Raw genomic sequence first — 24,659 nt, forward strand, 5'->3', positions numbered from 1 at the left:
TAAAGAGGTGAAAAAAAATATAGAACATACTTGATGTGAATATCTTGGGTATAACAGCACAATGAGTGACTTTGCTGAAATAAAAATATGAAAAAAAAAGAATCAGTAGGAAAATACGACAGTCGATTTAAATTAAACGTGTTTAAATATCTGAAAAAGAAAGGGAGGCAGCCATATGGATTATTTTATAGAAGAACTGGCAGTTATTGAAAAGAGTTAGAAAAGGTAGAGATGAAAAATCCAGTAGAATCAACACATTAAAAAATGTCATCCCATCAAGGACAAGACAGCTGAGGGGCCCATTATGAAACTGAATACAGTATTGAGGAAATGTTCCAGAATGAAGGTTAGAGAGACCAGAAATGGAAATTCAAGATACTTGGGGAATAGAATGAGGAGGGCCAACGTCATATCTGTGGTAAGTGTCAGAAGGAAAGGTCATGACATACAACACAGCCAAAGAAATAAAGAGCTGAACCTTTTTCAGAGATGAGGACAGGCCAGCTAAGTGCTAGGACGCGTGTATTTAAAGTGGCATCTGTATCTTGACCCTTCTTGGTCAATTAAGAAAATGAAGGTTAAATTAAAAATAAAAGTATCTCAGACTGAACTGTACACTTCGAAACGGTTAATTCTATTTTGTGTAAACTTCAACTGAAAAAAATCAAGGACGACTGTGCTGGGGCCCTACAAATGTCCTGAAACTACTTCCTGTAGAAAATGCAAATTACCGTTAAGAGAATGACAAGCTCATTGGGACCAGACTACCCCCTACCAAAAGGTGATGCCAGAAGATATTGGAGAAATCCCTTCAGGGAATTCACGGGGAAGAATTTTACACTGAGCCAAATTATTTTTAAGGGACAAAAGTGAAAGGCTCATCAGAGGGTAAATCCCTAAATACGAGGAGATTCCAGGCACCGCGTCTGACCTGCGGGCGCTGTGTCCATTCCGCTGAGCCCACCACGTCAGGCTGCGTCTCCCTGAGAGATAAGAGGGTTCTGGGGGGTGGATCCCTTACCCATCACATGTATGTTCCTCTCCTTGTAGTTGAGTCACACACTTAGTTTGAAATAAGAAATGTTTTCAAGTAACTTGATAAAGAGAGAATGAGAGTGAAAGAAGGCATTTCCAGAGACGCAAGTTCTTAGATATTTTACTATTTTCATACTCAGTGAAAGGAATACTAAAGATGTAATGGAGAAAGTGAGATGTAACATGAGAAAAAAAGCACCGAAACATTAACAAACACAACTTGTACACACACCCACAGATGCACCCACACGTGTGCACACAGACACACAGATGTGCACACGCACATACATGTATATAGAGTACCCAAATTTCAGGTAAAGCATAATGAGAACATTGTCGTCTCTAATGGAGGAGGAGAATGCATAGTTGTTTAGAAATAAAAATGTAAATACATATGTTAACATGGGAATAACTGCCTAAAATTAGAAATGGAATAACTACCAATGTGCTTGGTGTAATTAAATGAAAGAAAAAATTTTCGGCTTTATTGAGATATAAGTAACAAAAATTGTATATATTTAAGATGTACAACTTAATGTTTTTATTTTTTAAAAAAACATTCATTCATTTATTCATTTATTTACTTATTTACTTATTTGGCTGCGTTGGGTCTTAGTTGTGGCACGCAGGATCTTCGCTGTGGCAGGCGGGATCTTTCGTTGCGTGTGCAGGCTCCGGAGTGCACGGGCTCAGTAGTTGCAGCTCGTGGGCTTAGTTGCCCCGTGGCATGTGGGATCTTAGTTCCCTGACCAGGGATCCAACCTGCCTCCCAAGCATTGGAAGGTGGATTCTTAACCACTGGACCACCAGAGAAGTCCCACTTGATGTTTTTATATACACTTACCTTGTGAAATAATCACCACAATTAAGCTAATTAACATATCCATGACCTCACATACTGAACATTTGTGTGTGAGTGTGTGTGTGGTGAGAACACTTAAGGTCTATCCTGTAAGCAAATTTCAAGTCTACAGTGGAATACTGTGAACTCTAGTCGCATCACTGTACATCACATCTCCAGAAGTTACTCGACTGCGTAACTGAAACGTTGTTCCCCGTGACCAGCATCTCCCCACTGACCCCTTTCCCAGCCTCTGGCAACCACCATTCTCCTGTGTTTCTATCAGTCTGACTATTTTAGATCCCCCAGGGAAGTGAGCTCGGGCTGTATTTGTCTTTCTGTGTCTGGCTTATTTTACTTCACATAATGTCCTCCAGCTTCATCCACGTTTCCCAAACGGAAGGATTCCCTTCTTTTTAAAGGCCGAATAATATTCCAGTGTGTGTGTGTGCATGCGTGCGCGTATCTCACATTTTCTTCATCTCTTCATCTTTCGACAGGCATTGAGGTTGTATCCATATCCTGGCTAATGTGAATAATGCTGCAGTGAACATAGGAGTGCAGATATCTCTCTGACGTCCTGGTTTCATCTGCTTTGGATATATACCCGGAAGTGGAATTGCTGGATGTTATGGTAGGTAGTTCTATTTTTAATTTTTTGAGGAAACTGCATACTGTTTTCCACAGTGGCTGCACCGATTTGCATTCCCACCAACAATACATAGGGTTCTCTTTTCTCCACAGTTTTGCCAACACCTGTTATCTTTTTTTTTAATTAACTTATTTAATTTATTTATTTTTGGCTATGCTGGGTCTTCACTGCTGTGCGCGGGCTTCTAATCGCAGTGGCTTCTCTTGTTGTGGAGCACAGGCTCTAGGCGCGCGGGCTTCAGTAGTTGTGGCTCGTGGGCTCTAGAGCGCAGGCTCAGTAGTTGTGGCGCACAGGCTTACTTGCTCCGTGGCATGTGGGATTTTCCCGGACCAGGGCTCGAACCCATGTCCCCTGCATTGGCAGGCGGATTCTTAACCACTGTGCCACCAGGGAAGTCCTATAGTGTCATGTCTTACATTTAGGTCTTTAAACCATTTTGAGTCTTTTTTGTATATGGTGTGAGGGAGTGTTCTAATTTGATGACTTACATGTAGCTGTCCAGTGAATCCCACCACCTCCTTGACGTGAAAATGAGAGGCCACCTTCACTCTGCCCTTCGTATCGTGGGGCTGATTCCATAGGTGCCGTGACGACTCTAAGGGCTCCTAGAAATCAGCACCCAGACAGAGGCGAGGAGGGCGCCTGCTCTTTCCCCCTCTCTCAGCTGGGCATCTTCCCTTCATGCATTTCTCCTCACTATGACCACCCAATAGGCGCCAGTGACCTCAGTGATACCTGAGACATGAAGCCCCCTTCCTTCATCTCCACTCCCACCCCCAGGTCCGGTGGGAAGCGACCCTTCTGTAAAGGTTTAGTGGGGAAGGGCTAACAGAAGCTCAGCCCAGGACTGGGGAGACGGTGTCTCCTCTAGGCTAAGAGGACGCTGTTACCCAGCAGACACGGTGCTCGTGCCTGTGGGTGAGAGTCTGCAGCCCCAGTGCTGCCTGGAACACGGACAGAGGGAGGGTGTGGCGTGTCTGCATCTTCATGTTGTTCTCAGCTCCGTGTCTTCCCTCAAAGTTCCGAGCTTCCGCCCTCCCGCCTCCCTTCTGCACACACCTAGCACGGCCTGGACCCTGCGGTGGGGTGCGTGGAGTAGAGGGACAGGGGCTCCCCCTGTACTGTCCGTCCCTCCGTGGGGCGGGGCCACCTGTGGCTGGCGTCCCTGTGTCCCTCTGCTCCTCCTCCAGCTCAGAGCCCTCCTGGGACAGGGCCGTGAGCCGACGGTCTGGCTCCTCAATGGATGTGGGGAGGGGGCCCCTCACCTGAGAGCAGGCGCTCCAGGGGTCGCTGGGCTGTGACATCAGGGAGGGGGAGGTGCTGAGTGAGCTGTAGCACGTGTAGTCCCACTGTGGGCTGAGGTCACAGCACTCAAGGTGAAGCTGGCCTGAAAGGGTGGAGCCGTGTCCTGCAGACGAAGGTTCTGGGGAGGAGTGAGTGACCCCTCCTTGGACAGATGGAGGGGATCGGACCAGATCTCAGCCACGCTGCAGGGTCGTGTTCTCTCCCCAGGGCACTGAAGGTCCCGGCTGGGCTCAGAGGGAGGGTTTCCTGTACATTCCTGGGGCGAGGAAGGTCATGATGTGTAGAGAGCCACCCCCAAGACACTCCCTTGACCCTGAGCTGAGGGACCACCATCCTCTCTCCAGGCACCCTGTCTGTGACCCCCTCTCAGCTGCTCTCAGCCCCTCTGTGTGGGTCTCTCTTATCTCCCGGCACCCGCTCCATTTTTCTCACTCACTCTCCCTGGACCACTGCCCTTTCTCAATGTCTGCTCTAGGACCCCCTCCCAGGACCCCCTCCCCACCAGGGGTGACTCTGGGCCCAGCACGCTGAGAACACAGTCAGGACGTGGGGCAGGACAGGGGCTCCCCACCAGCACCAAGCTGTCTCCACGGAGCACGAGCGAGCCCGGCTGGGCTGAGAGGGAGGGCTCCCTGTACACGCCTGCAGAGAGGGGCAGTGGCACCGAGGGGGACGCTCACCCCACACTGCTCACTGGGGCTGCAGTGAGAGCTCTCCCTGGTCCTGCCAAGCCTCTCGCTAGTGGTTCTGCCCCAGGAGGGCAGTATCACTGACCCCCATCACCTCAGGGCTCACTGGGCACAAGGCTCAGGTCAGGGGTCCAGGAAACGATGGGGCTGGGGGCCCTCACCTGTGACCTGGCGATGCAGAGGGTCACTGGGGTGTGACCACACTTGCGGAGGGAGCTGGGAGAATCATAGCATCCGCAGGTCCCCCCACGGGAGGAGTTCACGGGCCCACAGGGCACACGGCCTGTCCCCTCCCATGGTTCCTCGATGTCCTGTGTCGGGCGGGTCAGCACCTCCCTCCGTCAGCAGGTGCAAAGTGCCCGCTGCAGACTGTGAGCTGCGTGCCAGGGACACGCTCCCTCGTGAGGCCACCACAGAGCGTGGCTGGGCTGAGGGGGGGGCTCTGTGCACCCCTGAGGGAGGGGGCGGGGCTGGGTTAAAGGGGGAGCGTCACCCCGCTCACCGCAGGTGTGGGCTGCGAGGGGAGACGTCCGTCCCCCGGCGCCCACACTCTGCTCCCTCTGCCTGTGAGGACGCCGCCGCAGTGGGAGGGGACCCGGGTCCTCCCTCCCGCCTGTCTCCACCAGGGGCAGGGGGTCACTCCGCTCTACCTGTCTTTCCTGCTGCGAGAGACACACTGATACCGCCCTGCAGGGCCTGAGCTCGAGGAGTCAAAGGGGAAACTGGCCTTGTCACTGGAGTCCCGTGGGGCCTCAGCCTCCCAGAGTCCAGAGGGCCTCTCTCTGTACAGACGGTAGACATCTGCCCTCGGAGACCCCGGACACCACATGGTCACAGGGCTTCCCTTGGTGACCATGGGGCCTAGGTCGGCCCAGATGGAGGGTGTCAGGTGGATCCCTGGAAAGGAATCAGACCCGAAGTGTCAGGGGTGCCTTTCTCCCCTCAGTTTCCCCAGCTGTCACCCCCAGACCCCTTCCAGACTGGTCACCATCATCCCAGACCCGCTGTGCTCCCCCCAGATGACCAGGGGCTTGTGGGATTCCAGCAGGTCTTGGGGGGCTCACCTGCCGGGACCTGCTCCCATGGGTCCGGGCACAGCCCTGGGAGAGAGTTCCCTGTGAGCGCCCATCCCCCAGCACACATAGATGCTCCAGGCCTGGTCGGGGCCCTGAGCGCTGGGGTCAGATCTGGGGCTGAGCACATCCTTCCTCCCCCACCAAGTTCTGCCCCCGCTGAGCCTTCTTAGACCTGGGGTCTCTGAGCTTCAGACCTGGGAGGAGAGGGGCCCCTTCCCCCCTCCCTTCCCCAAAGCCCACCGAGGCAGAGAAGGGCAGTGAGGGTCGGGGTCGTGGCTGTGCCTCCCATGGTCCCCAGCCGTGCTGGTGGCTTACAGAGTCCACAGAGGCAGCAGGACAGACAGATGCACGGGGGGTGACAAGGGGCAGGCTCTGTGTTGCACGTTACCGGCCCCTTCATAGCAGCCGCTCAGAAAGAGGAACAGCCCCCCAGGGCCTCACGCTGCGCTCCCTGCAGGATGGGGCCCAGGAGACAGCAGGCTCTGGGACCTTCCAGACCACATCTGGGTCTCAGCAGACCCCACGCACTCTGCCTCGCCTCGGGCCAAACCCAAAGACAGAGAGTGACACTCGTGCCAGGACAGAAAGTTGAGGCTGCAGGGCGGGACCTAGGAACAGCCCAGTTTGGGCTCCGATTCTTTTTTTTTTTTTTTTTGCTGCAGAAAGCTTTCCTGTTTCCCTTTGGCCCAAGGCTTGGAGAGGGCTCCAGGGTGGTTAACAAGCTGCCCAGTGGCTGCAGAGAGAGGCTTCAGGGAGAAGCCCTGACCCCAGAGGGGCTCCTCACAGGCCGCTGGGCTCCGGGGGCTCCTAGTGGTGCTTGAGGCGGAGCCTTTGGAGGAGACGCTCGCCCAGCGCAGCCTGGGGGCCGGGCAGCCTGCGGAGGTTGGTCAGGTGGTCGCCCATCTCCTGGATGAGTTTCACCTGCTCATCCAGGAAGTGGCTCCAGGAAGTCCAGAGGTGGGGTCTGCGTGGGGAGAACCTCGGGCCTGCGGAGCCACAGGGCCTGGTGCGGGTTCTTCTCCGTCAGCCGGGCGGCTTCCGTGGCGTCCTGGGCTTCACCCACCGCTCCTGGGACGGCTTGGCACGTCCTGGAAGCGGGCGCGGCCACAGCGCTGCTTCTGCCTTTTCCGGTGAGCTCGGGCCCTCCGGCTTCTCCTCGGCCAGTTCGCCGAACGCTGTCTCACGCCCTCGCGAGCCGCTGCGTCGGGTGGAAAGAGAAGCGCAGAGACAGGTAGGTGTGGGAGAGCGGCAGATGCGCGTTACCAGGCGGGTGACGGCGGCCTCCACCCGGCGGAGTAATGGTGACGAATGTGGGAGCTCATGCTTGGTCGGCAGTACGGAGCTAAGCTCAGAAAATGGTGTGGGCTGGTCCCGGAGGCCGAGGAGAGCTGAGTGGGTGGTTCAAGGTTGTGACTGGAGAAGAGCTTGGAGGGTGGTCAGAGTCTGGAGGAAGGGGCGCCCCTGCGTCTGTTCTGTCCAAGCGCCGTGGAAGCGAGAGACACATGCGTGGCCCCGCCCAGCGCACTGCTTGGTTCCTTTTCTGATTCTGCCTTTCATAGAACCTGTGTGACCTTGGAGAAGCCCGTTCCCTTTCCCGAGTCGCTGAAAATGCAAAATGTGTTCCTTCCTTCCAATGTTTATTGAGCAGTTACTATATCCAGACATGAGATTCATTGGTGAAGGTGACCGATTCTTGCCCTGGACTCATGGAGCTCTGATAATGACGGCAGACAATCCACATATTTAGACAATAAATAATTTGGGTCTAGTTTCGTTCAGTTGTACAGAAGGAGAAAAACAGTGAGGCACAGTGACAGGTGGAAGCCCAGCAGCCTTGTGATGGGAGCGTGGGGACCTTCTGGAGAAGGAGAGACCCGGGCTGATAGAGGTTAGCGCAGGAGTGGTGAGGGGCCGGCACCCTGGGCCGGGAAGAGGGGGAGCTCTTCTGAGCGCTGGAGTTCAGGGGATGCTGGGCCCTGGTCACACAGGGTCTAGTGCACCCTGCAAGCGTGCCTGGGTTTTATCCTTAAGACGGGAGGGTAACTTTCAGGAAAGGAAGGTATGAACACACAGCCGTGCTGAGATGGTCGCCACTCTGCAGGGACTGGACTGTAGCAGGGCTGTGACGGTGATAAAGAGTGATGCAGCTCCAGCACCAGTGTGACCACTAGGTGAGCAGTGGATCGGTACCTCCATGGTTTATGAGGTTTCCTCATGTAACCCTTCCACAAATGCTACAACAGAATACCTTTGCAGTTGAGTGGGATGAATCAGGAAGACTTCCAGGTGGTTTGGAAAGGGGTCTCTGGTTTTCATAATCAGCTCAAAGATGACCCCTTGAGGAGACGCAAGTGTGGTGATAACGCAGGTGTGTGTGTCTGGGGAGGGGCGGTGGTTAAGTGGGCTGAGCTTGCTTTGAGGTAGGAGTTAGCTCTGCTGGTCCTGAGAGGCCAGCTCCTTCTGCATCAGCCTCAGGGAGTGTCAGCTGGAGATGCTTGGAATTTACTTGAAGGCAGGTGGAGGCCCCGGAAGAATTATTTTTAGGGGAGGGTCCTGCAGTAGATCAGGTTGGGGCCATGAGAATCGAATTCCTCAGCTGGGAGTGAGGCCCTGGGGTGGAAGAGCTGGGAAGGAGGTGCTGGGTTGCACTAGCCAGTCCTCCTGAGTCTGCCGCCGAGCTTGACTGTGGTGCTGGACCAGGGTCCTGGATTCGTGGGGCTCGGGGCCAGGGCTGTGGGATGGGTTCATTGTACGTGAGGTGGAAGCGGGTGAAGCACTGAGGGCTCCTCCACCATCTGCCTTGCTTGTCTAGCGGAGCTGGTGGGGCTGTCACAGAACGGATGACCCCAGGGGAGAAGGAGGCTCGGGGAGATGCTTCTAATCCTGTCCACTGACACACAGAGGAACCACCACCTCCCTCCTGCACTGGGAACGCGGTTTTGTTTCTCCCAAACCCTTCCTCTCTCTGACTTCCTTGTTTCTATCCACAGCAGCACCTCTGGTCATGCCTCCGCATCCAGACCTCTGAGTCGTTTCCGCGCCTCCCCACCTCTTGTCCCCCAGACAGTAAGCCTCATCTGGCGCTGTGGACGGTGTCTCTGTGCTTTGGGTAAAACCCCATTTGGAGACAATAAACAGTTTGTTGTTTATCCGTTTATCAGTGATGGAGTTTTGGATTGTTGTCACTCTGTGTCTACTCTGAATAATTCTCTGAACACACTTGCGTAGAGTTTCTTTGCATACCTTTTTTGCAATTATTTTTCTTTTCTTGTTTTCATCGTGGTAAGAGCACTTAACATGAGATATACACTCCTTACCCATTTCCCTGCACAGTATGATATTGTAAGTGATAGGCACATAGTGGTACAGCAGATCTTCAGAATTTATTAACCTTGAACAATTGAAACTCCACCTAGAAGTAGAATTTCTGGTTTGACTTTTTAAGGAACTTCCAGTTGCTTTCCACAGTGGCAGAACCATTTCACATTCCCATCTGCAATGTATGTTTGTTCAGATTTCTCCACATCCTCAACACCGCTTGATTTTTTTTCAAATTTTGGCCAATCTAGATGGTATCGAGTGGTATCTCATTGTGGTTTTGTTTTCATTTTCCTAATGACTAATGAATTGAACATCTTTTCATGTGCTAGCTGTCTATTTGTATCTCTTCTTTGTGTAGAAACGTCTATGCACGCCTTTGACAATTTTTTAAAAATATGGTCATTTCTTGTTGTCAAGTTAAAGGTATCTTTACAGATCAGGAGACTGTCCTCTGATTAGATAGATGATGTGCAAATATTTCTTCAAATTTTGTAGGTTGTCTTTTACACTCTTGATAGTGGTTTTTGATGCACACACTTTAAATTTTGATGAAATCCTATTCATCTATTTTTTTCTTTTGTTCGGGTCCATTTAGTGTCATATCAAAGGAACTGTTGTCAAGTTCGAAATTATGATGATTTGCTTCATGTTTTTCTCTAAGGGATTTATAATTTTAACTCTTAAACTGATCCATTTTGAGCTAATTTTTGTATATGGTGTGCGTAAGGGTCCAGCTTCATTCTTCTGCATGTGGATATCTAATTTTCCCAAGTCCATTTGTTGAAGAGACTGTTCCTTCCCCATTGAATAGTCGTGGCACCCTTGTGAGAAATCAGCTGATCCTATATATGGGTTTATATGTTGGCCTTCACCTTTATTCCAAGCATCGATATATCTGTTCTCATGCCAGCACCACAGTTTTGATGACTGGAACTTTGTAGTAAGTGTTGAAATCAGGAAGTGTGTGGTGTCCAACCTTGTTCTTGTTTTTCAAGATTTCTTTTGCAATTACCTTGAGTTCAGAGAATTGGCTTTTTTTCTGCAGAAATAGACTTTGGGATTCTGATAGGGGTTGCCTTGAGAGTATTGTCATCTTTACAACATTAATCTTCCAAGCCGTGATCCTGGGATGTCTTACCATTAATTTAGGTCTTTTCAAATTTTCCTCATCAGATTAAGAACAACTACAGTGTATAACTATTGCGCCTCCTTTGATAAATTCATTCCTATCTATATTTTTCTTTCGGATGCTGTTATTTTTCACCTCAGTTGCTGTGTTGAAATCACCAGCCCCAGATCCTGTGAATGTGACTTTCTGGAAATGGTCTTTGCCGAGTCATCAAGTGAAGAGAAGATCGTACTGAAATGGGGGGTGGGGGTTTCTCACCCAGTGATTTTGGCATTCTGATCTGATGCAGAGAAGAGGCACATGGAGAGGAATGCCAGGTGATGACAGAGATACGCAGGGAGATGTCAGCCCTGTGGAGCTGGGGGAGAGCGTGGAGTTGTACTGCCACAAACGAGGAGGTACCTTGGCCAGCAGTCACTAGGAAGAGGCAGGAAGGATTCTCCCCCAGAACCTTCAAAGGAACACCCTCATTGTGGAGTTCTCGTCCAGCATTGAAAGACAACACGTGTCTGTTGTTTTAGTCTCCTCATATTGTGGAAATGTTACGGCAGGCCTAGGAAACTAATACAAGGAGGAAACGCGTAGTATTTGCAAGATGGGGCTCTGCTGTCAGCAGGCTGGGCTCATGTCTGGCTCTTCTCCCCTCTGTAACTCGGAGCCTGCGGCCTGGTCTCTGAACTTACCTTCCTCAAGTGGACACATGGATGATAGTAGTAATGTCTTCCTGAGGCTTATGAGGGGAGCAAATTGTCCATTGCCCTTAAAACTCCACACCACTGCATGTCCCCTTGGTATGTGAAGGATGGAACATTGCTATGGGGACACTTCTGTGGGGACACGTGAGGCTCAGCAGCAGGGTGACCCAGTGCTGGTCCCTGCCGTCCCTTTAGGGGACCTGGTATGGATGGGGTCCCTGGGGGGACACAGGCCCATGTCCAGCCTGAGGACAGGAGCAGAGAGTGGGGGAGTGGGCTGTGGACGCCCCTGCCCTGGCCGCGCCCCCTCCAGTGATACTTTCCCTTGGGGGCACTTGCAGTGCCCTCGGTCACTGTACACCTGCAGCCGTCCTCTGCGGGGATGTCAGGGTACCTGTTTCTGCTGGAGCTCAGAGCGTCCCTCTTCGCCCAGGCCTGGATGGTCACATGCTCAGGGCTGCATTGCATGTCGTCTGGAGTTGGGCCAAGTGTTCAGAGGCCCAGCTTCTCACCTGGGCAGCAGCTGGTCATGTTGTGTGGAAAACACAAGGCTAGTGTGTAAAGTGTTTGCTGTGACTGATCGACGACCATTTTGTTATAAATTCGGTCCCTAGTGTAGGGTGTGGCTTTCCCCACCCTGCTTCATCCCCACCTCACTAAATTGTATGCAAATAACGACAGGTCACAGAGCAAAGTGCACCACTTACCAATAATGAGGAGTAGATGTGAGTCGCTACGGGAGAGCCAAGAAGGACGTGCCCCGTGCTCTAGCCCCTGCGCTTTCCACCTGACAGCACGCCCCACCTCACTTGGTGCGTAACGACCGCAGGGATCACATGGGAGTTTCCCTTCCTCTCTTTATAAGACTAAAGTTTTGCCTCCCTAAATAATACATGTTGTCTCCCTTCTAATTAAAATACAGTTGATTTACAATGTCGTGTTAGGCGTACAGCAAAGTGATTCAGCTATACATATATATATATATTCTTTTTCAGATGCTTTCCATTATAGGTTACTACAAAATATTAATATAGTTCCCTGTGCTACACAGTAGGTCCTTGTTGTTTATTTTATATATAGTAGTGTGTATATGTTAACTCCAAACTCCTAATTTATCCCTCTCCCTTCTTCCACTTTGTGGAAGTTTGTTTTCTGTGTCTGTCAGTCTCTTTCTGCTTTGTAAATAAGTTCATTTGTATCGTATTTTAGCTTCCACATGTAAGTGATATCATAAGATATTTGTCTGTCTCTTAGTATGATAATCTCTAGGTCCGACCATGTTGCTGCAAATGGTATTATTTCATTTTTTATGGCTAATACTCCATTGTATATGTACACCACAGCTTCTTTATCCATTCCTCTGTCACTGGGCATTTAGGCTGCTTCCATGTCTTGGCTGTTGTGAATACTGCTGCTCTGAACATTGGGGTGCATGTATCTTTTTTCATGAGAGTTTTCTCCAGATATATACCCTGGAGTGGGATTGCAGGGTCATATGGTAACTCTATTTTTAGTTTTTAAAGAATCTCCATACTGTTCTCCATAGTGGCTGCACCAATTTACATTCCCACCAGCAGTGTAGGCGGGTTCCCTTCTCTCCACACCCTCTCCAGCATTTATTAATTGTAGACCCTTTGATGGCCATTCTGAATGGAGCGAGCTGGTGCCTCACTGTGGTTTTGATTTGTATTTCTCTAACGTTAGTGATGTTGAGCATCTTTTCGTGTGCCTGGTGGCCATCTGTATGTCTTCTTTGGAGAAATGTCTATTTAGGTTTCTGTCCATTTTTTGACTGGGTAGTTTTTTTGTTTTTTTGATATTGAGCTCCATGAGCTGTTTTTTATATTTTGGAAATGAATCCCTTGTTGATTCCATCGTTTGCAGATATTTTCTCTCAGTTGTAGGTTGTCTTTTCATTTTGTTTATAGTTTTCTTTGCTGTGCAAAAGCTTTTAAGTTTAATTAGGCCCCATTTGTTTATTTCTGTTTTTATTTCCATTACTCTAGGAGACGGATCCAAAAAAAAAATATTGCTGCAATTTATGTCAAAGAGTATTCTGCCTATGTTTTCCTCTAGGAGTTTTTATCATATCCAGTCTTACATTTAGGTCTTTAATCAATTTTGAGTTTATCTTTGTATATGGTGTTAGAGAATGTTCTATTTCATTCTTTTATATGGAGCTGTCCGGTTTGCCCAGCACAACTTATTGAAGAGACTATCTTTTCTGCATTGAATATTCTTGCCTCCTTTGTTGGAGATTAATGGACCATAGGTGTGTGGGTTTATTTCTGGGCTCTCTGTTCTGTTCCATTGATCCATGTGTCTGTTTTTGTGGCAGTATCATTCTGTTTTGATTACTGTAGCTTTGTAGTATAGTCTGAAGTCTGGGAGGGTTATGCCCCCAGCTTTGTTTTTTTCCCTCAGGATTGCTTTGACCATTCTGGGTCTTTTGTGGTTCCATATAAATTTTTAGGATTTTTTATTCTATTTCTGTGAAAAATGTCATGGGTAGTTTGACATGGGATCGCATTAAATCTGTAGGCTGCTTTGGGTAGTATGGCCATTTTAACTATATTAAATCTTCCAATCCAAGAGCATGGGATATCTTTCCATTTCTTTGCATCATCTTCAATTTCCTTTATCAGTGTTTCATAGTTCTCAGTGTATAAGTTTTTCACCTCCTTCATCAGGTTTACTCCTAGGTAGTTTATTTTTGATGCAATTTTAAGAAATTGATTTTATATTTTCTTTTTGGTATTTCATTGTTAGTGTAAAGAAATGCAACAGATTTCCCTGTGTTAATCTTGTATCCTGCTACCTTGCTGAATTCGTTTGTCAGTTCTAATAGTTGTTGTGTGGAGTCTTCAGTGTTTTCTATATGGAGTATCGTGTCATCTGCATACAATGACAATTTTACCTCTTCCCTTCCGACTTGAATACCCTTTTTTTTTCTTGTCTGATTGCTGTGGCTAGGACTTCCAATACTATGTCGAACAGAAGTGGTGAGAGTGGGCATCCTTGTCTCGTTCCAGAATTTAGCGGGAAGACGTTCAGCTTTTCACCATTGAGTATTATGTTGGCTGTGGGTTTGTCATAAATAGCGTTTATTACGTTGAGATATGTTCCCTCTGTACTCACTTTGGTGAGAGTTTTTATCGTGATTGGGTGTTGACTTTTGTCAGATGCCTTTTCTGCATCTGTTGAGGTGGTCGTGTGGTTTTGTCTTCTCCGTTGTGGATGTGGAGTATCACACCGATCGATCTGTGCATGTGGAGCCATCCTTGTGAGCCTGCCATGAATCCAGCTTGCTTATGGTGTATGGTCTCTTTGATGTGTTGTTGGATTTGGTTTGCTAATATTTTGTGGACCATTTTTGCATCTATATTCATCGACAGTATTGGCCTGTGATTTTCTTTTTTGGTGGTGTATGTGTCTGGTTTTGGGTATCAGAGTGATGGTGGCTTCATACAACGACTTTGGGACTGTTTCCTCCTCTTTAATCTTTTGGACACGTTTGAGAAGGATCGGTGTAAGTCCTTCTTTGTATGTTTGGCAGGATTCTCCCGTGAAGTCATCTGCTCCTGGACGTGTGTTTGCAGGGAGTTCTTTTGTTTTTTTAAATTACAGATTCTATTTCACGTCTAGTGATCAGTATGTTCAAAGTTATCTATTTCTTCTTGATTCCATTTTGGTGGGCTGTATGTTCCTAAAACGTGTCCATTTCTTCTAGGTTGTCCAATGTGTAGGAATAGAATTGTTTATAGTATTAGCTTATGATTTTTTTGTATTTCTTTGGGGTAGATTGTTATTTTTCCTCTTGCATATTCTTATTTGGTTTAGTCAGGTCCCAGATTGTGTGCTTTTGAATTTGATGTAATGAAATATACCGTTATAGTTTTTCTTCACTTATTCACTGTCATGCTTGAAAATTGATCCGTATTATTGTATCAGTTTAACTTTGTGTATTTTTCTGTCATATAAAATTCAGTTGCATACATGAGTATATACACCAAACCATTCATTTTTGGTGAGATTTGTTTCTATCATTTTGTCTGACATGAACGACCCCTCTGTCAAAGTTCTCCTGAATGTATACTCATGATTATGTACACATGTTCCTCTAGGTTATATAACTGTGGGTCACAGCTGCGTGTCTCTTCCTTTTAACCGATGATTCTTATTTACTCCCCAAATTGACTGAGGCAAGTAGTACACCCACCAATAGTGTACTGGGATTCAAAGTGCTCAGTGTTTCTCCCACAGCTGAGATTTCCATTGTTTTCTCTTTTGCCTCTCATGTGGATGGACTAGGAGTTTGGCATCATAATTTCATGGAAACCAGGGCATAAAACTGACGTGGAAATGATCTAATCATGATGCTTTATATAAAGGACTCATCTGTGTGCATCGGGGTCAACATTGAGCTGTGCTCCAGCTGGATCAGACTCAGTTCTCTGGGAAAGAGAATTCTACTCATTACTTCCCCACTCTGCCTTCAGCGCATTCACACAGGTACCATGAGGTTGGCCGCAAAGAGAGTATTTACGCTAAAGAAAGACATGGCATGAATCTGGGCTTTTTACAAAGTGGTATATTCCTAAGCCTGTTTAATATCACAGCAGCTGGCTGTCACTTCAAACGACACCTTGTTCCTTCACACTGATGGTGTTTCTGGAGAAACTATACCAGGTGTCATCTGACGAGGAGAGAAGGGCTTGAAGGGTCAAGAGAGGGTTTTAGGGAAGACTTTTTGATTTACCTGTTCCAAATTTGGCCCCAATTTCACCCATTCATTCAGCTTTTAAACGATATTCTGTTTCTTTTTTTAAAAATTAATTTAGTTTTATTTATTTATTTTTGGCTGTGTTGGGTCTTCGTTGCTGCACACGGGCTTTCTCTAGTTGTGGCGAGCGGGGGCTGCTCAGTGTTGCGGTGCGTGGGCTTCTCATTGCAGTGGCTTCTCTTGTTGTGGAGCACGGGCTCTAGGCATGTGGGCTTCAGTAGTTGTCGCTCGCGGGCTCTAGAGTGCAGGCTCAGTAGTTGTGGCTTGCGGGCTCTAGAGCGCAGGCTCAGTAGTTGTGGCGCACGGGCTAAGTTGCTCCGCGGCATGTGGGATCTTCCCAGACCAGGGCTCGAACCCATGTCCCCTGCATTGGCAGGCGGATTCTTAACCACTGAGCCACCAGGGAAGTCCAATATTCTGTTTCTGAGTGAAGGGATGGAGGTCAGTAGCACACACCAGCGAAGGTGGAATTTAAAAATAAACAAATGTATTACATGAAAGTGGGCCAGAGCAAGAACATGCGTAAGGTGTGGACGCAGACCTGCCATGTGGGATGCGCCTCACGGCACAGGGGTGAGAGGGGCCGGGGCAGTCAGCGAGAGTCACCACTGGTGGGGAGGGAAGGCACCACGGTGAACCGAGGCCCAGGCCTCCACAGGGACTCCCACACCTTCTCCTGCACCCACACCGTGTCTCTCCCTCCCCGGTCAGACAGTTCACACAACACGTGCTGCAGATTCTCTTCCAGAACGTCCTGGGCACGTAAGGCCATGTCCAGGGCTCCGCCGCTCGGGACGGTGCATGGTTCCCTCTTGTGTTCAGCTCCTGGCTGCATCTTGCGTTCCTCCGTGGCCGTGTGGAGCCTGAAAGAGCAGAATCCCGAGGCCCAGCAGGATCAAGCCAGCCACGCCCATCCGGATGAGATTCTCCACTGTGTAGCCTTGGGGGTGTGAGGCTAGGATTTGTGGACAAAGAGGTCACAGAGGTCAGAGCAGATCTGAATCACCCCAGAATCCAGGGTGTCCACCCAGGGAACCCGCCTCCCCTTGACAGGACATGACGCTCGGAGCCCAGCCCCATATCTGAGTGATTTTACCTCTCGTGGGATCTGACGTGTTTTGTGATGGGTGGATGGCGTCAGCTGCTCCTGAGAAGCATAAAGTGAGGGTGTGAGTGAGGAACTGGGGAGACACGAGCCCTTCTCCCAGGTTCTGTGTGCTCAGTGCCCCCAGTTCTCATATTACAGCTCCTACGCAGTTCCTTAATGAACGCTTTCTCTAATGTGCCAGGTCCCCTCTGCCCTCCTCATTGCATTCTCTCAGCCTCCCTGTGTTCTTTGAACTCAGAACCTGCTTTTGAATCACTTTGGAACCGAGTTGGCTGTGCCCCCAGTGCTCAGGATTAGTGAGAGAAGTGGTCTCTTAATGCAGAAATAATTGAGTGCTGTGTGTCCTGTGTTCAGTCTGAGATTGAAGACCCTGTAATCTTATTCTCCTACTTCTGGGAGTTCCCACTGATTCAACAGCTGAGGACCCAGGATCCAGTGATGAGAGTTTGGAGTCAGGGACATTGAATGTCCTCCTCTCTGGAGCCCCCCTGTGTCCCCTCATTCATTACTACCTCAGACATTTCTGGGGACAGAGCCCTGAGCTGACTGAGTCTGAAGGGACAGGGCTGGGGCCCCTCACCTGAGACCACAAGCTCCAGGGGGGCACTGGCGTTTGACAGCAGGTAGGGGTTACTGCTGAGTGAGGTGTAGCACCTGTAGTTCCCACTGTGGGCTGAGGTCACAGGACTCATGGAGAATTCGGCCTGGAAATGCCGATCTCGGTACTTTGATCTAAGACGCAGTGGGGGACGGGCTGACCCCTCCTTGGACAGAAGGAAAGTTTCCTTTGCGCTCCCTGACTGACACAGCAGGGTCACGTTCTCTCCTGAGGCCACCACGGGGCCCGGCTGCACCGAGAGGGAGGGCGTGTCAGGGAACCATCCTAGAGAGAGGAAGGGGGGTGAGGGGCTGCCCTCCCCCTGGTTCTGAACTGCGACTCAGCAGGGCCTCCCTGAGGCCCCTCATCGCTGTCTGTCTCTGTTTTCTCTGAGTCTCTCCCTCTCCCTGCCCACCCCCGTCTCTCTCTGTCTCGCTGCCGCCCTGGGGACCCCGCACGCCTGGTCCCGGCATGACCACCTGGGGCTCCCCCGGCAGGACCTGTGCAGAGTCTGGGTCCCCGACCGACCCGCCGGCTCCTCACCTGCCACCAGGACGTCCAGGGGGTCACTGGGGGCCGACCACGCGGAGGAGAGGTTGTGCCCACCGTAGCATCTGTACCGGCCCCCGTGGCTGCTGGTCACCGGGCCCAGGGGGAAGTCGGCCTGCGAGAGCCCAGCCTGGGGCTGCCGGCCAGGGCGCTGGGGGAGGGCCTGTCCCCCCTCCTGGGACAGAGCGAATCTGTCGTAGCCGACGTCAGAGCGACACTGGAGGGTCAGGCTCTGTCCAGAGGCCACGACAGGGCCGGGCGGGGTCAGGAGGGAGGGCTTCCCGGACACACCTGGGGGAAGACCAGCCCTGGGCTGTAGGGGCTGGTTCCTCCCGTGAAGCCCCTTCTCCCGTCCTGGTCCCCAGGCCTCACTGTCGCTCACACTCTGTGTCTCTGTCTTGTGCGCCCCACTCCCCCTCACCCACCCTCTCATCTGGGACAATCCTGGGAGAAAAGCATCTAATAATCTGTCTCGTGCCTCAAAGTGTGTGAGGCCAGGGTGGGACTTCCTCACCTGGGACCAGGAGCTCCAGGGGGTCACTGGGGGCTGACCACACCTGGGGGGTGTCCCTGTTAAAGCCGTGGCATCTGAACGTCCACCTGTGGCTGGGGGTCACGGGACCCACGGGGAGCACGGCCTGGGTCTGCCCATTGGGGCGTCGCTGTGCATCCAGGGTCCAGGAGGACTTGGGTTCTCCTTCCTTAGTCAGAATGAACCCGTCCAGTCCCTGCCATGAGCTACACTGGAGGGTCACGTTCCCTCCCGAGGTCACCACAGGGCTCGGCAGGGCTGAGAGGGTGGGTTTGCTGTGGGCCCCTAGGAGAGAAGGAGGGAGCTTGTGAAATGGGGCTCACACCCCCTCCCCTCCCCCAGGGCTGGGCTGTGAGAGGGACACAGCCCTGAGAGCAGACCCCCTTCCTGAGGGCGGAGCGTGAGGCCGGGACCCCCGAGTGTCCTCTCACCTGCCACCACCAGCGCCAGGGGGTCACTGCGCTCTGACCAGCCAGTGAGTCTGCGATAGTAACAGTGGTATGTCCCTGCGTCGGGCGGTGTCATGTGTGGGATGGAGAACTTGCCCTTGTCCCTGGGCTCCAGTGGGGGCTGTGTGTACCAGGGACCTGAGCTTCCCTCTTTATCCAAACGGAACTCCCGGGCCCCCAGGGTCCCCTGACACCAGATGGTCACGGGGCTCCCCCAGGGGATCACAGAGCCTGGCTCAGCCCAGATGGTGGGTTTGGGGAGCGTTCCTGGAAGGACGTCAGAGGCTGGGTCACAAGACATCGTCACCCCCAGGTCCCCAGCTCTCAGCCCCAAACCTCCCAGACTCCCCCTCCTTCAGCCCAGAACCGCTGTTCCCCATCCCCATTGCCTGGGGGTGGCCCCTTGTCCCCATGAGCAGGAGGGAGCTGGGACACCTGGGGACAGACTCACCTGCCTGCACGTGGGTCCTCAGGCCCACACGCAGCCCTGGAAGAGAGACCCCTGTGAGAGATTTGCCCTGAATCCTGAGCAGCGCCTCTCCTCCCCGTGAGCCTCCTGAGTCCTGGGGTCTCCTGACAGAGCAGCCTGGCTGTGGGGGGGGGGTCCCTCCGTGCCTAGGGCTTCCCCTCCCCCTCCTCCATCTCACCGAGGCAGAGCAGGGCCGTGAGGCTGGGGGTCATGGCGTCTCGTCCCTGTGGTCCAGGCGGTGCAGATGGAGGAGACCACGGTGCCCTCAGGACGGAGACCCGAGGGTGTGTCCACTGGGAGGCTGGTCCTCCCCGTCACGGGGCTGTCACGTCAGCAGCCCCACAGGAAGGGGAACTGCCCCTCCCCAGGAGCCTGGCCCTCGTTTCCACAGGGCTCAGGCTGGAGTGGGCAGCGGGCTTATGCAGACATATCTGACCACGTCTGAGGCCTCACTTGACCCATAAGCTGCTGCCTTCGTGGCCTGAAGTCCTTTTTGACCCAAGCATCAACACATATTTATTGGGTATTTGCAATGTGCCTGGCTTAGAAGTACATCCTTGGACATGACAGATTCAAACCCTGAGCTTGCAGAGCTCAGATTGGCAAACAAACGAACAACTGAACAATGACCACCACCAAACAACCCCAGAAATATTCAGTGTATTTGTTTCCTGTTGCTGCCGTGGCAACCACTACAAGTCCATGGGTTAAAGCAACACAGATTTATTACCTTTACATTCTGGAGGTCAGAAGTCCAAATGGAAACCCTTGTGTTAAAGTCAAGTTGTTGTCAGGCTGTGTTGCTCCTGAGAGCTCTGGGGTGGAATTCATTCCCTCACGTGTTCAAGCTTCTGCAGGCTGCCATGTCCCTTGACTCAAACCCTCCCATCTTCCAAGCCAGCAGGCACGTCTCTCCAACTTCTGCTTCCGAGTCCCATCGACCTTGGCTCTGGCCCCTCTGCCTCGCTCTTTCACTCATCAGGACCTTGGTGGTAACGTGGCCCCCCCCCGGGTAATCCAGGACCGTCTCCCCATCCCCAGCACTTAGAAGGTGCCTTGGGGGGATCTTAAAGGGAAACTCAAGGCTCATCCTAAGAGTATAAAATGATGGCACTACAAATAGGACTCAGTATCCTTCCTCGCGGAGTAAGGTAGAGCAGGTGGTGAGTTGCGAAATCGCGAAGACGTTCCTGCCCACCCCGGCTGAGTAGAGGGACAAGAGGACAGAGCCTGGGAGGCCACGCCGACTAAGAGGACGCCCCGGGCAAGTGCCCATCACCCCCAGCGCGGGTTTCAACACTAAAGGTTTCACAGGAAGCAGAACAGCTATTTCCCTACACGTCAGTCTCTGTTGCCATCCCAAATAAGATGCATGACGTCTCCTTTTTCAGAAAACAGTTTCTGCCCGTCATAAACCCCAGATGTGTGCTCCAGACACGGTCCAGATACGCCGTCAAGTGCCGAGAGCCCGATGCTGGGTTTCGAGCTGGACGGTCAGAAGATCAATGGTTCCTGCCCAAGGTGTTTCCTCTCCCCACACTTCAGTGGTTCGTGTTCATCTCCAAATGCTCCTAGATCACGGAGTCCTGTTTGGATTAATGAGATTTAAAACAAGCGCACGAATGGAGATGTTGGGTTCTTTCCTTCACAGCCTTGGTCATACTGGGGTTGATGAGAGAGGTGACTGAGGGCTCCTGAGGAAGGGGAGACCCTGCAGAGAAAGGAAGCGTGGTACACACAGAATAGGAGGTTTGCCCAAACCACTTCCTGGTTAGATGCAAGCTGTACATCTTGGGGTGGAATACCACTCAAGCCATATTGTCCTTGTTTCTCCTTTTTGGTGATTTGGGCTTTCCTAACTTGGTTATTTCGGCATGCCCCAGGTTTCTCCAGAGTAAAGCTGTTATTTGCCCTTTGTAATTAATCACTGGTTTGTGGGGAGGTACTTTGAGAGTTTGTGCATATCATGCTCCTTATTAAATTTTCACTTTATAAGTTTAGCAGCTACTGACCCTATGCCATAGCAAAAGCTTCTCTTCTCCCAAATGCACCCATTCACATGCAAATCACATGGTTTATAATATCCCCCTACTTTTAAATGCCTGTAAAATACGGCCAATGCTTCTTGTGTTTCTTCTGTCATAATAAGCAGACGCATCTAGGCTTTCTTATTTCCTCATGACTCAGAGGCTGTATGGTGTGTTTTAATTTCTGGTTGAGCTTGTCCCCGCTACCCGCATAGCTCTTCTCTTTGTGTGTTTTCCTAGGTATTCGTACGTTTTTATTTTTCCATATGGAGCTTAGTATCAGCTTGTCTAGTTCCAGAAGAAAAGCTTGTTAAACTCAAAAGCTTTTGCACAGCAAAGGAAACCATAAACAAAACAAAAAGACACCCCACGGATTGGGAGAAAATATTTGCAGATGGTGTGACTGACAAGGGATTAGTCTCCAAAATTTACAAACAGCTCATGAGGCTTAATATCATCAAAACAAACAACCCAATCAAAAAATGGGCAGAAGACCTAAATAGACGTTTCTCCGAAGAAGATATACAGATGGCCAAGAGGCACATGAAAGGATGTTCAACATCACTAATTATTAGAGAAATGCAAATCAGAACTACAATGAGGTATCACCTCACACCAGTCAGAATGGCCATCATCAAAAAATCCACAAACAATAAATGCTGGAGAGGGTGTGGAGAGAAGGGAACCCCCTTGCACTGTTGGTGGGAATGTAAATTGGTGTAGCCACTATGGAGAACAGTATAGAGGTTCCTTAGAAAGCTAAAAATAGAGCTGCCATCTGATCCAGCAATCCCACTCCTGGGCGTATACCCTGAGAAAAACATGGTCCAAAAGGATACTTGCACCCCAGTGTTCATTGCAGCACTGTTTACAGTAGCCAAGACCTGGAAGCAACCTAAATGTCCATCGACAGAGGAATGGATACAGAAGACGTAGTACATATATACAGTGGAATATTGCTCAGCCATTAAAAAGAATGAAATAATGCCATTTGCAGCAACATGGATGGACCTGCAGATTGGCATACAGAGTGAAGTGAGTCAGACAGAGAAAGAGAAATACCATATGATATCCCTTATACGCGGAATCTAAAAAGAAATGGTACAAATGAGCTTATTAACAAAACAGAAACAGACTCACAGACTTGCAGAATGAACTTAGGGTTACTGGGGGGAAGGATGGGGGGAAGGGATAGTCAGGGAGTTTGGGATTGACATGTACACACTGCTATATTTAAAATGGGTAACCAACAAGGACCTACTGTACAGCACAGGGAACTCTGCTCAATGTTATGTGGCAGCCTGGATGGGGGGGAGTTTGGGGGAGAATGGATACCTGTATATGTATGGCTGAGTCCCTTTGCCGTGCACCTGAAACTATCACAACGTTGTTAATCGACTATACTCCAATATAAAATAAAAAGTTTAAAAAAAGAAGAAGAAGAAAAGCTTGTTGGTGTACTTGGAGAACTGGGGTACGTTTATAAACTAGCCTACGAAGAACTGACGTGTTTGTGATGCTGAGTCACTCTGTCTAAGGATAAGGTGATTTTCTTAATTTGTTCAAATCTAATTTTTGCGCCGTTCAGAAATGTTTGAAAGATAATACATTTGCATGGGTTAAGTTTTGCACATTTCTTATTACATTTATTCCATAGACTTTTCCTTTGTTGTTGTTGACATTCAGGGTGAAGTTGGGATTTATTTGTGTATATGAAAATGGTTATTTCATAGAAATTAATTTTATAGGGACTACTAATTTGATTTTTTTTAATGGTTGAGTGACTTTTCTCATTGCGTCTCTAGGGCTTTCCAGTCTGCTTCCTTTCTACACCCTCCACTCTCACTGCATGGTACAGCCCTCCTCCCCGCATCCTCTGTTTGCCCAATTCCCCAAGTTCTGCACGTGCAGCTTCTCCCTGGTGTTCACAGTCTTCCAAGAACAGCCTCATCCTGCCTCTCCAACTCTGCTTTCCCATCAGTATCCCTATCAGAGCAGAACAACTGCAATCTATGTGCGGGCAGGGTCTTGCATTGCCAGAAATTCAGTGGAAAAAAAAAGTTGGCGATGGTGCATTCTGAGTCCTCTAATATTCCACCCTCTTTTTGGGGGGCAACTGGCCTAGTTTCCTAGCACCTAGCGAACAATGAAAAATTTGTGTAGATGCAAAGAATTATAAAGATATGTCTGATTTGGAAAGCCTATAATACTACAAAATAAGAATCTAAAAGTGTAAAACCCTCATAAAAACAATAGGAATAGGACGTCCCTGGTGGCGCAGCGGTTAAGAATCTGCCTGCCAATGCAGGGGACATGGGTTCGAGACGTGGTCCGGGAAGATCCCACATACCACGGAGCAACTAAGCCCATGCACCACAACTACTGAGCCCACATGCCACAACTACTGAGGCCACGTGCCACAACTCCTGAAGCCTGCGTGCCTGGAGCCCTCGCACCGCAGCCAAGAGCAGCCCCCGCTCACGCAACTAGAGAAGGCCCGCACACAGCAACGAAAACCCAACGCAGCCAAAAATAAATACATAAATAAAATTTTTAAAAAAGGAATAAATTCTTTCTCCCAGGCCAGGATTTCCAGAAGTTTCCTTAAGAGCTGATGGAACCAGATAACAACTAGGACAGGACGCCCTTTGGTTATTGCCTTTCTTTCCGTTGGCCTTCCAGAACATTCTTGCATGTTTCTCCCTTTATCCTACTTAGCTGTCTCCACTCCAGGCCACTCTCATCTGGCCTCTGCGACCCCTGAGTCGGTGTAGAAAGGTGCAGGCTTGTAACCAGCACCCATTTCTTTCTCTCCCTCCCTCGGGCAGCAACCTTCGGTGGCCGGGCTGTGGTTTCCTTTGTTAGAGAGCTGCCGTGTTAGGCACTGCTGGGGTCCAAGGCTAGATGTGCAGCAGTTCCAACGGGTGTGACCTGAAATGATCTAGAACTGTGGTCTGATCTAGGAGGTGACTAACCATTGTTCAGCTCTGTTCTCCTTAAAAGGGTGAGAGGACCTTCTGACTTCAGAACTGACACATTGGGTGGGAGGGAAAAGAGGAAGCAGGGATTGAAAGAAAAATTGTCATATGATCCAGAAGGCAAAGACGCAGAGGCTTTCAGAAGGGCTGGAGTCAAGTGAACAGACACTGCATTAAATCCATTGACTTTAGGTTTTCAAGCACACGTTTTTAGCCTCTGTTTCATATCCCTCTGGGTGACCTGCTGGTTTCATGTTCGATCTGGTTGACAGCTCTGTAGGTCTCAGCATCCCACGGACAGTATCCCTTCTCAAGGATGCCTACACGGCTCTCCACATTTGGGGGAAGGACCTTATCAGCCCCAAACCGTGAAGAATGAAACCATCCCTGGGGAAAATTCCAAGCAATGGGGAATAGGGATAC

At 50.1% G+C, this 24,659-nt stretch overlaps 1 protein-coding gene across 1 annotated transcript in view; it reads right to left on the minus strand.

Annotated features, from left to right (window-relative positions):
* LOC309649625 (immunoglobulin superfamily member 1-like) overlaps positions 1–20,317 on the minus strand; it is a 32,183-nt gene extending 11,866 nt beyond the window's left edge. The window contains 11 exon segments of the mRNA XM_082439783.1: positions 5,173–5,419; positions 6,447–6,562; positions 6,662–6,963; positions 16,197–16,389; positions 16,520–16,673; positions 17,215–17,517; positions 17,776–18,072; positions 18,296–18,598; positions 18,745–19,029; positions 19,214–19,382; positions 19,384–20,317. Of these exon segments, the coding sequence (XP_082295909.1) occupies positions 5,173–5,419; positions 6,447–6,562; positions 6,662–6,963; positions 16,197–16,389; positions 16,520–16,673; positions 17,215–17,517; positions 17,776–18,072; positions 18,296–18,598; positions 18,745–19,029; positions 19,214–19,382; positions 19,384–19,443 (2,429 nt within the window). The 5' untranslated portion in view covers positions 19,444–20,317.
* Positions 20,318–24,659: the final 4,342 nt, after the last annotated feature.

This window comes from Balaenoptera physalus (genome assembly GCF_965194825.1).
Source record: "Balaenoptera physalus genome assembly, chromosome: 19".
NCBI classification, from domain to species: domain Eukaryota; kingdom Metazoa; phylum Chordata; class Mammalia; order Artiodactyla; family Balaenopteridae; genus Balaenoptera; species Balaenoptera physalus.